Source organism: Onthophagus taurus, chromosome 3 (assembly GCF_036711975.1).
Source record: "Onthophagus taurus isolate NC chromosome 3, IU_Otau_3.0, whole genome shotgun sequence".
In the NCBI taxonomy this organism is placed as follows: domain Eukaryota; kingdom Metazoa; phylum Arthropoda; class Insecta; order Coleoptera; family Scarabaeidae; genus Onthophagus; species Onthophagus taurus.
Window position 1 is genome coordinate 26563153 of NC_091968.1, and position 11537 is coordinate 26574689.

Here is an 11537-nt window from a genome sequence, read left to right on the forward strand (position 1 = left end):
AACGTCTCTAAAGACGGCTAAACCCGAATGTTTCTAGTTCTAAGTTTAGTGTTAGTTCTAGTGACAGTGCTAAATAGTGCTAGATTCTTTATTTTTTTAAATTGTTACTAGAACTAACACTAAACTTAAAACTAGAACCATTCGGGTTTAGCCGAACGTCTCTAAAGACGGCTAAACCCAAATGTTTCTAGTTCTAGGGTTAGTATTAGTTCTAGTGATAGTGCTAAATAGTGCTAGATTCTTCATTTTTTTAAATTGTCACTAGAACTAACACTAAACTTAAAACTAGAACCATTCGGGTTTAGCCGAACGTCTCTAAAGACGGCTAAACCCAAATGTTTCTAGTTCTAGGGTTAGTATTATTTCTAGTGACAGTGCTAAATAGTGCTAGATTCTTTATTTTTTTAAATTGTTACTAGAACTAACACTAAACTTAAAACTAGAACCATTCGGGTTTAGCCGAACGTCTCTAAAGACGGCTAAACCCAAATGTTTCTAGTTCTAGGGTTAGTATTAGTTCTAGTGACAGTGCTAAATAGTGCTAAATTCTTCATTTTTTTAAATTGTCACTAGAACTAACACTAAACTTAAAACTAGAACCATTCGGGTTTAGCCGAACGTCTCTAAAGACGGCTAAACCCAAATGTTTCTAGTTCTAGGGTTAGTATTAGTTCTAGTGATAGTGCTAAATAGTGCTAGATTCTTCATTTTTTTAAATTGTCACTAGAACTGACACTAAACTTAAAACTAGAACCATTCGGGTTTAGCCGAACGTCTCTAAAGACGGCTAAACCCGAATGTTTCTAGTTCTAGGGTTAGTTTTAGTTCTAGTGATAGTGCTAAATAGTGTTAGATTCTGTTTTTTTTTAATTGTCACTAGAACTAACACTAAACCTAGAACTAGAACCATTCGGATTTAGCCGAACGTCTGTAAAGACGGCTAAACCCGAATGTTTCTAGTTCTAAGGTTGGTGTTAGTTCTAGTGACAATGCTAAATAGTGTTAGATTCTTTATTTTTTTAAATTGTTACTAGAACTAACACTAAACTTAAAACTAGAACCATTCGGGTTTAGCCGAACGTCTCTAAAGACGGCTAAACCCAAATGTTTCTAGTTCTAGGGTTAGTATTATTTCTAGTGACAGTGCTAAATAGTGCTAGATTCTTTATTTTTTTAAATTGTTACTAGAACTAACACTAAACTTAAAACTAGAACCATTCGGGTTTAGCCGAACGTCTCTAAAGACGGCTAAACCCAAATGTTTCTAGTTCTAGGGTTAGTATTAGTTCTAGTGACAGTGCTAAATAGTGCTAGATTCTTCATTTTTTTAAATTGTCACTAGAACTAACACTAAACTTAAAACTAGAACCATTCGGGTTTAGCCGAACGTCTCTAAAGACGGCTAAACCCGAATGTTTCTAGTTCTAGGGTTAGTATTAGTTCTAGTGACAGTGCTAAATAGTGCTAGATTCTATTTTTTTTAATTGTCACTAGAAGTAACACTAAACTTAGAACTAGAACCATTCGGGTTTAGCCGAACTTCTCTAAAGACGGCTAAACCCGAATGTTTCTAGTTCTAGGGTTAGTGTTAGGTCTAGTGACAGTGCTAAATAGTGCTAGATTCTATTTTTTTAAAATTGTCACTAGAACTAACACTAAATCTAGAACTAGCCGCACGTCTCTAAAGACGGCTAAACCCGAATGTTTCTAGTTCTAGGTCTAAAGTTAGTTTTAGTGATAGTTCAAAAAAATATGCAACATAGCACTGAATATCAATTGAAACTCGAACTAACACTAGTTCTAAAAATCAATAGATTGTTTTAATAAATTTAAATCGACTAACTTTACTAAAACTGTAAATTATTTTTTTTTTAAATTTTTACTTTTATTTTTTACCCCAACATTTCAAAATACAAACATCTCACTTTTTAGCATTTAAATTTACTTTTATGACCTTTTCGATCCAATTCTCATTGACACAATCGATTTTGTGTTTGGCTTTTCGCGGGATAACGAGCGATTTTGAATAAAACTGTTTCTGTTTCGAATGTTCCGGTACCGTTTTAGTCTTGCTGCTGAAAATGTTCGGTAGATTCGACGTGGTTTTTCTGTACGTTTCGTTCGGCGGATGCGATTTAATCGTCTGTTGACATTTATGGACGTAATATCTTCTCGTGGCTTCCAACTTTCTCTTCAACATTTCCTCGTCCGTTAGCTTTTCCAAATCTTTCTTAGCACTTCTTATCATTGTTGAAACACTTCGCATCGTTGAAACGCTGTCCATTGCACCTATACTTTTCAACGTTGAAACGCTTTCCATTGATGAAAGAATGCTTTGAATTGATCCATCTTTTTTGACTATAACAGTTTCACCTTCTTTTTCAACTAGATTCTTATTGAGTGGTTTCGCGTCATTTTTATTCATGTTTTGAAACTAAATTAATTTTTTTTTTAATAAAAGAGATTAATTTATGAGTGAATTAATTACTTTCGGGGGTTTCCATTGATCTGAAGTCGAAGTGGGACAATTCGTCGGGGTTTTTTGATCACCCCTGCCTTTGCTACACCTTTCCAAATCCCTTTGGTTTTGAATCGCGTTAAATTTGAATTGGTAAATGAGATAATATTGACGCACAGAGGCGAAATAACGGTTTTCTATTAATCGACGGACGTTTATTCGGGTTTCAGGGTCGTATTGGAGCTAAAAAATACAAGTTGATATTAACTTTATATATTATTATCATTACCATCACATTTACCATCAACTTTAAAATAATGTGTGCCTCCTCAGAAAAGCTATTCATCATAATTTTTAAACCGCAACCGATTTGCCGTGGAAAATGTTGGCAGTTATGAGATTTCTTTTTGATTTTTGTAACCAATCTGTTACTGGGACTTCCTAAGATCGCGTGGATCTTCGCTAGTTGATCTATTTCGTTTGATCCGGGAAAAAGGGGATGGAACCTAAAAATAGTTTGCTTTGAACTGTACTGTTCAGAGGGAAATTATAACTTTTATAAGAGTACACAGCGCCAACAAGCAACAATATTGAAAAATGTTTCAAACAAAAGTTATTGCTTACTTAATTCTAAGCAAATATTGTTTGAGAAATTTTTCAATACAACCAACAATTATTAAGATAACCTCAAAAATATCAATTTTTATATCTATATATAGCCCCATCTAGAGGAGATACAAAAAAAAATTATTAAGATAATCGATTTCAAATCAAATTTCAAACAAGATTTATTTGAAACATTTTTCGATACTGATAATAAAGTAATAAAAATATACAGGGTGATTCATTTTTTTTTAATTTTTAACTTTTTTTAAGTAACTTTAAGAAATGTTGTTATTAAAGCAATTTTGAGCGTGTTTTGATTAAATTAGTTTATTATTACACCAAGTATTGCTAAAATAACCTCAAAAATATCAATTTTTATACCTATATACAGCCCCATCTAGGGGAGATACAAAAAAATTTTATTAAGATAATCGATTTAGAATCACATTCCAAACAAGATCTATTTGAAACATTTTTCGATGCTGATAATATTTCGTCTTCCACGGAGACATAAAGTCATAAAAATATACAGGGCGATTAATTTTTTTTTTTAATTTTCATCTTTTTTTTGAGTAAATTTAAAATATGTTGTTATTAAAGTAATTTTGAGCGTGTTTTGATTAAAATAGTTTGTTGTTACACCAAGTATTGCTGAAATAACCTCAAAAATATCAACTTTTATACCTATATACAGCCCCATCTAGGGGAGATACAAAAAAAATTTATTAAGATAATCGATTTCAAATCAAATTCCAAACAAGATTCATTTGAAACATTTTTCAATGCTGATAATATTTCGTTATCTACGGAGACATATCATAAAAATATACAGGGTGGTTAATTTTTTTAATTTTTCTCTTTTTTTGAGTAAATTTAAAATATGCTGTTATTAAAGTAATTTTGAGCGTGTTTTGATTAAAATAGTTTGTTGTTACAACAAGTATTGCTGAAATAACCTCAAAAATATCAATTTTTATACCTATATACAGCCCCATCTAGGGGAGATACAAAAAAAATTTATTAAGATAATCGATTTCAAATCAAATTCCAAACAAGATTCATTTGAAACATTTTTCGATACTAATCAGATTTCGTCTTCCACGGAGACATAAATTCATAAAAATATACAGGGTGATTAATTATTTTTTAATTTTTAACTTTTTTTGAGTAAATTTAAAATATGTTGTTATTTAAGTAATTTTGAGCGTGTTTTGATTAAAATAGTTTGTTGTTACACCAAGTATTGCTAAAATAACCTCAAAAATATCAATTTTTATACCTATATACAGCCCCATCTAGAGGAGCTACAAAAAAAATTTATTAAGATAATCGATTTCAAATCAAATTCCAAACAAGATTCATTTGAAACATTTTTCGATACTAATCAGATTTCGTCTTCCACGGAGACATAAATTCATAAAAATATACAGGGTGATTAATTATTTTTTAATTTTTAACTTTTTTTGAGTAAATTTAAAATATGTTGTTATTTAAGTAATTTTGAGCGTGTTTTGATTAAAATAGTTTGTTGTTACACCAAGTATTGCTAAAATAACCTCAAAAATATCAATTTTTATACCTATATACAGCCCCATCTAGAGGAGCTACAAAAAAAATTTATTAAGATAATCGATTTCAAATCAAATTCCAAACAAGATTCATTTGAAACATTTTTCGATACTAATCAGATTTCGTCTTCCACGGAGACATAAATTCATAAAAATATACAGGGTGATTAATTATTTTTTAATTTTTAACTTTTTTTGAGTAAATTTAAAATATGTTGTTATTTAAGTAATTTTGAGCGTGTTTTGATTAAAATAGTTTGTTGTTACACCAAGTATTGCTGAAATAACCTCAAAAATATCAATTTTTATACCTACATACAGCCCCATCTAGAGGAGATACAAAAAAAATTTATTAAGATAATCGATTTCAAATCAAATTCCAAACAAGATTCATTTGAAACATTTTTCGATACTAATCAGATTTCGTCTTCCACGGAGACATAAAGTCATAAACATATACAGGGTGATTAATTTTTTTTTAATTTTTATCTTTTTTTGAGTAAATTTAAAATATGTTGATATTAAAGTAATTTTGAGCGTATTTTGATTAAAATAGTTTGCTTTTACACCAAGTATTGCTGAAATAACCTCAAAAATATTAATTTTTATACCTATATACAGCCCCATCTAGAGGAGATACAAACAAAAATTATTAAGATAATCGATTTCAAATCAAATTCAAAACAAGATTTATTTGAAACATTTTTCGATACTAATCAGATTTCATCATCCACGGAGACATAAAGATATAAAAATATACAGGGTGATTAATCTTTTTTAATTTTTATCTTTTTTTGAGTAAATTTAAAATATGTTATTATTAAAGTAATTTTGAGCGTATTTTGATTAAAATAGTTGTTGTTACACCAAGTAATGCTGAAATAACCTCAAAAATATCAATTTTTATACCTATATACAGCCCCATCTACACGAGATACAAAAAAAATTTATTAAGATAATCGATTTCAAATCAAATTCCAAACAAGATTTATTTGAAACATTTTTCGATACTAATCAGATTTCGTCTTCCATGAAGACGTAAAGTCATAAAAATATACAGGGTGATTAATTTTTTTTAATTTTTATCTTTTTTTGGGTAAATTTAAAATATGTTGTTATTAAAGTAATTTTGATCGTGTTTTGATTAAAATAGTTTGTTGTTACACCAAGTATTGCTGAAATAACCTCAAAAATGTCAATTATTATACCTATATACAGCCCCATCTAGGGGAGATACAAAAAAAATTTATTAAGATAATCGATTTCAAATCAAATTCCAAACAAGATTTATTTGAAACATTTTTCGATACTAATCAGATTTCGTCATCCACGGAGACATAATGTCATAAAAATATACAGGGTGATTAATTTTCTTTTAATTTTTATTATTTTTTGAGTAAATTAAAAATATGTTGTTATTAAAGTAATTTTGAGCGTGTTTTAATTAAAATAGTTTGTTATTACACCAAGTATTGCTAAAATAACCTCAAAAATATCAATTTTTATACCTATATACAGCCCCATCTAGGGGAGATACAAAAAAAAATTATTAAGATAATCGATTTCAAATCAAATTCCAAACAAGATTTATTTGAAACATTTTTCAATACTAATCAGATTTCGTCTTCCACGGAGACATAAAGTCATAAAAATATACAGGGTGATTAATTTTTCTTAATTTTTAACTTTTTTTGGGTAAATTTAAAATATGTTGTTATTAAAGTAATTTTGAGCCTGTTTTAATTAAAATAGTTTGTTATTACACCAAGTATTGCTGAAATAACCTCAAAAATATCAACTTTTATACCTATATACAGCCCCATCTAGGGGAGATACAAAAGAAATTTATTAAGATAATCGATTTCAAATCAAATTCCAAACAAGATTTATTTGAAACATTTTTCGATACTAATCAGATTTCGTCTTCCATAAAGACGTAAAGTCATAAAAATATACAGGGTGATTAATTTTTTTTAATTTTTAACTTTTTTTGGGTAAATTTAAAATATGTTGTTATTAAAGTAATTTTGAGCGTGTTTTAATTAAAATAGTTTGTTATTACACCAAGTATTGCTGAAATAACCTCAAAAATATCAACTTTTATACCTATATACAGCCCCATCTAGGGGAGATACAAAAAAAATTTATTAAGATAATCGATTTCAAATCAAATTCCAAACAAGATTCACTTGAAACATTTTTCGATACTAATCAGATTTCTTTTTCCACGGAGACATAAAGTCATAAAAATATACAGGGTGATTAATTTTTTTTAAATTTTTTATCTTTTTTTGAGTAAATTTAAAATATGTTGTTATTAAAGTAATTTTGAGCGTGTTTTAATTAAAATAATTTGTTATTACACCAAGTATTGCTAAAATAACCTCAAAAATATCAATTTTTATACCTATATACAGCCCCATCTAGGGGAGATACAAAAAAAATGTATTAAGATAATCGATTTCAAATCAAATTCCAAACAAGATTTATTTGAAAAATTTTTCGATGCTGATCATATTTCATCTTTTACGCAGACATAATGTCATAAAGATATACAGGGTGATTAATTTTTTTTCAATTTTTATCTTTTTTGAGTAAATTTAAAATATGTTGTTATTAAAGTAATTTTGAGCGTGTTTTAATTAAAATAGTTTGTTATTACACCAAGTATTGCTAAAATAACCTCAAAAATATCAATTTTTATACCTATATACAGCCCCATCTAGGGGAGATACAAAAAAAAATTATTAAGATAATCGATTTCAAATCAAATTCCAAACAAGATTCATTTGAAACATTTTTCGATACTAATCAGATTTCGTCTTCCACAGAGACATAAAGTCATAAAAATATACAGGGTGATTAATTTTTTTTAAATTTTTACCTTTTTTTGAGTAAATTTAAAATATGTTGATATTAAAGTAATTTTGAGCGTATTTTGATTAAAATAGTTTGTTGTTACACCAAGTATTGCTGAAATAACCTCAAAAATATCAATTTTTATACCTATATAGAGCCCCATCTAGAGGAGATACAAAAAAAATTTATTAAGATAATCGATTTAGAATTAAATTTCAAACAAGATTTATTCGAAACATTTTTCGATGCTGATAATATTTCGTCTCCCACAGAGACAAACGTATAGAAATATACAGGGTGATTATTATTATTTTTTTTAATTTTTCATTTTCTTTGAGTAACTTTAATGGATGTTGTTATTAAAGTAGCTTTGTTTAAAATTACACCAAGTATTTCTGGCATAACCTCAAGAATATCAATTTTATTCCCATAAACAGCCAGAAAATAGAATTTTAAATCAAATTCTTTACCTCTACTATACCTAATAAATACTATTTTTTGCTTACGTTAACATTTCGTAAAAAACACATCCAGCAGCCCAAATATCCATTTTCGGTCCATAATATCCAACCGATAATAAACACTCAGGCGATCGATACCATCTGGTTGAAATGTATTCGGTGTAAGGTTGTCGACTATAAACGCCTCTTATAGATCCTAAATCACCTAATTTGACGATTTCCGACGGAAATCCGCCTCCTCCCGAATCCGATTTGTTTCCGTCCGGATTCAATTTGACGAGAATATTTTCCGGTTTTATGTCGCGATGAAACAGTCCGTTCTTGTGTAAATGTTCCAAACCTTTTAAGATTTGATACAAATACCACTTCACTCTTGACTCGGCGAACGGGCGCCGTTTCAACTTCATAAAATCGTACATACTCAAATCCATCAATTCAAAAACGTACGTTAACGATCCTAGATTTGTATCGCTAAATTTGGGGAAAAATGAAGAATTTTTTTAATATATCGACGGAAGTAGGTTTTGATTATTGAGTACCTACTAAAAAAAATCCATCATGTAAACCACGTTTGGGTGTCTTGTTAATTTATGCATTGCCACCACCTCGGCACAATTCATTGCATCCGATGGACTAGAAATTAAAAATTAGTAAATCAATTTTTTTTTTAAGATTTTTTTAACCTTTTAAAATGTTTCTTTAATCGTTTAGCAGCATAAAGATGACCCGTTATTTTCTCTTGACATTTAAGAACTTCCGAAAATGATCCTTCTCCGATTTTTTGTATAACTCGATATTCTGGAAATCAAAAATGAATCGTTAAGATTTCTTGTTTAAAAACAATTTACTTTCTGTAAACAATCCCATCCTAAATCACCACCAGACATTGGTATTCGCGTGGCTGGAATTTCAAAATTAAACCCCGAGTCGATCGTGGCGAATGGAGAAGGCGCGAAATGAAATTTTTTCAGTTTTTTTTTTGACGTTACATATCCATTTAGGATAGATGAATGACATACAAATTTGACAGCGATAGAAAAAAAATATCATCATAGTGTGTAAATGTACAATAGAAATTGATAGCTACTGATTACAGAGTGTTACAGAGCTTATCTGAGGAAACCAAAGAAGATACGGTCGTTTGTTAATAACAAAAAGGGTTCCTCATCCGGCATGCCAGCCTCAATGATGGAACCATAGTTGACTCATGTCTTGCAATCTCTTGTGCTCTCTCGAATTACTTCTCGTCTGTTTTTGTAGATGGCACAATCGACAGCTCAGTGATTGACACTTGGTTTACTTTATCCAACATAAAAGCTGTGTTTGGTACACTTGCTATAAATACTCCTAGTGTAGCAAGTGTAGTGCAGTTGTCAACTGTCTAAACGCGAAAAAAACTCTATAATTAGGTATTGTGAAGAAGTACAGACGGAGACACCAAATACGAATTTAAAATATACAGGGTGTCCCGTTAAGCGTACGGAGCGGCTGTATCTCTAGAACGGTAAGGCCAAGAGGTTTGGAAAAAAAATCCTTATAAGCAAAGTGACCAAGAGAAATAGCTGGAAATTATTTTGAAGTTCGTAATTCGACCGCTAGGGGGTGTAACTGCCATTGAAAAACATAAAGTTCCCGCTATCTCAGAACCTTAGACGATGAGCTATAACTTTGACAACATCATTTAATAGCTTGGATAATACCGCATCGCTTTTGGTTTGCGATATTTCTCATATCTGTCATAATAAGGGAGGGGGAGGCCAATGCGTTTTCATATGTTTACATTTTAATATCTCCTAGACCATTCAACCGATTTGAATATATATTTTCGGTGTTGTTTGAAAGAGCATTTTATGCTCTTTTTAAAGATATTTTCAGTAAGGCGGTCTGCTTTAAAACAAATGAGCTAGAGGACGTTATCTGCAGCGATTACATACTTTTGTGATTTTTGAAGAAAAGTTAAATGGAACGATACTATTTACTTCACAGACCCTTAGTCACCTTCAAATTTGCAAAATTTTAGTGAAAACCGCATCTCGATGTCGCCACCCGTTCTCGAGTTATAGAAGAAAATGTTAAAAACTCGAGTGCCATCAATCGGATCCAGTTACCTCATCGAGAAAAACAAGTCACATAACCATGGTAACTGTAAACATGTCATTTACTAACGCAGAAGCGTATGATAGAGCGTATGATGATTTATTTTCAATGTTTAGAATACGATGCAACTGCATGGCAAAAATGTGCAATGCAATTACGACAAAGAAAGACATTTTTCTCTAGAAGTGTTTTTAAGATTGACTTAGCGATTACGGAAAACTGGCAACGTGTAGCCCATTCAGACATCTCTATGAATTCGTAAATCATATTGGTGCGCAATGTGATCCCACATAATCTGGGAACTCCGAAAACAATTGTCCACAAGAGTTCTCAAGAGAATAATATCTCCACCACGTTGTTTTACATCAGGCCTTAACAGATACCGATTTTGATAACAGACTGAACTATTACCATTGACTTTTAAATATGATTTGGGCAAATCCAAACCTTTTATCACGAATGCTATGGATGCATGAAGCATCTGTCCACAAGCTGATGTAAACTTGCATAATATGCATTCTTGGTTCGAGCAAAACCCACATTGCTTTCACCCCTTTATCTATTGGGCAGACTAAACGACCTGACTTTTCCAGAAAAACCAATAACCAGGGAAAATATGACAAAACACTAAATACCAGTAAAAACGTTTCCAGGGAAGAGACTTAAGCAGCGCTTTTTTTTCGTCGAAACTAGATTAAATAAATGCATCAAGGTTTATGGAAGGCATTTCGCTCATTAGTGCGTTATTTTTGCCAAAAATTTAAGTTATTCTAGGTGTTTTGGTTTATTTTGTTTTATTATCATTGTTGATGTTTCATTGATCCGTTGGCTTTTCAACACGCCTCAAAAGTAGTTTTGAAGCAGTTCTAAGCTTAGATAAAGTGTGAAGGAAGGTTCTAGATAATAAAATTTTTGTTCTCTCTTATTTGTTTCCTAAGGTAACTTGATCCCATTAAGATATACGAAATTTTAACATTTTCTTTTATAATTCGAGAATGCATGGAGATATCGAGATGCGGTTTTCACTAATATTTAGCAAATTTTATGGTGATTAACGGTCTGTGAAGTAAATAGTATCGTTCCATTTAACTTTTCTTCAAAAATCACAAAAGTATGTAATCGCTGCAGATAACGTCCTCTAGCTCATTTGTTTTAAAGCAGACGGCCTTACTGAAAATATCTTTAAAAAGAGCATAAAATGCTCTTTCAAACAACACCGAAAACATTCAAATCGGTTGAATGGTCCAGGAGATATTAAAATGTAAACATTTGAAAACGCATTGGCCTCCCCCTCCCTTATTATGACAGATATGAAAAATATTGCAAAACAAAAGCGATGCGGTATTATCCAAGCTACTAAATGATGTTGTCAAAGTTATAGCTCATCGTCTAACTTTCTGAGATAGCGGGAATTTTATGTTTCTCTATGGCAGTTACGCCTCCTAGCGGTCGAATTACGAACTTCAAAATAATTTCCAGCTATTTCTC

At 30.5% G+C, this 11537-nt stretch overlaps 1 protein-coding gene across 2 annotated transcripts; it reads right to left on the reverse strand.

The window, feature by feature from the left end:
* Window positions 1-1863: 1863 nt before the first annotated feature.
* Window positions 1864-8978, reverse strand: LOC111420184 (MAPK/MAK/MRK overlapping kinase-like). 2 transcript variants are annotated; one of them, XM_023053108.2, is made up of 7 exons: window positions 8801-8978; window positions 8636-8750; window positions 8496-8585; window positions 7998-8423; window positions 2760-2964; window positions 2489-2701; window positions 1864-2434 (listed from the first exon to the last, which is right to left on the reverse strand). In XM_023053108.2, exons 1-7 carry the CDS (start codon window positions 8817-8819, stop codon window positions 1922-1924), a joined length of 1581 nt encoding a protein of 526 aa, XP_022908876.2. In that variant the 5' UTR covers window positions 8820-8978; the 3' UTR covers window positions 1864-1921. The 2 variants fall into 2 exon arrangements, with proteins under 2 accessions (XP_022908876.2, XP_022908879.2); XM_023053111.2 differs by having other exon boundaries at window positions 8492-8585; window positions 8801-8973.
* Between the last annotated feature and the right edge of the window lie 2559 nt (window positions 8979-11537).

Excerpts from the sequence above, each read along its gene's own strand:
- LOC111420184 (XM_023053108.2), bottom strand. Across the intron at positions 8,586-8,635 it reads TTAAAGAAACATTTTAAAAG|TCCATCGGATGCAATGAATT; the intron begins GTTAAAAAAATC and ends TTTAATTTCTAG. Across the intron at positions 2,702-2,759 it reads ACATTATTTTAAAGTTGATG|CTCCAATACGACCCTGAAAC; the intron begins GTAAATGTGATG and ends TGTATTTTTTAG.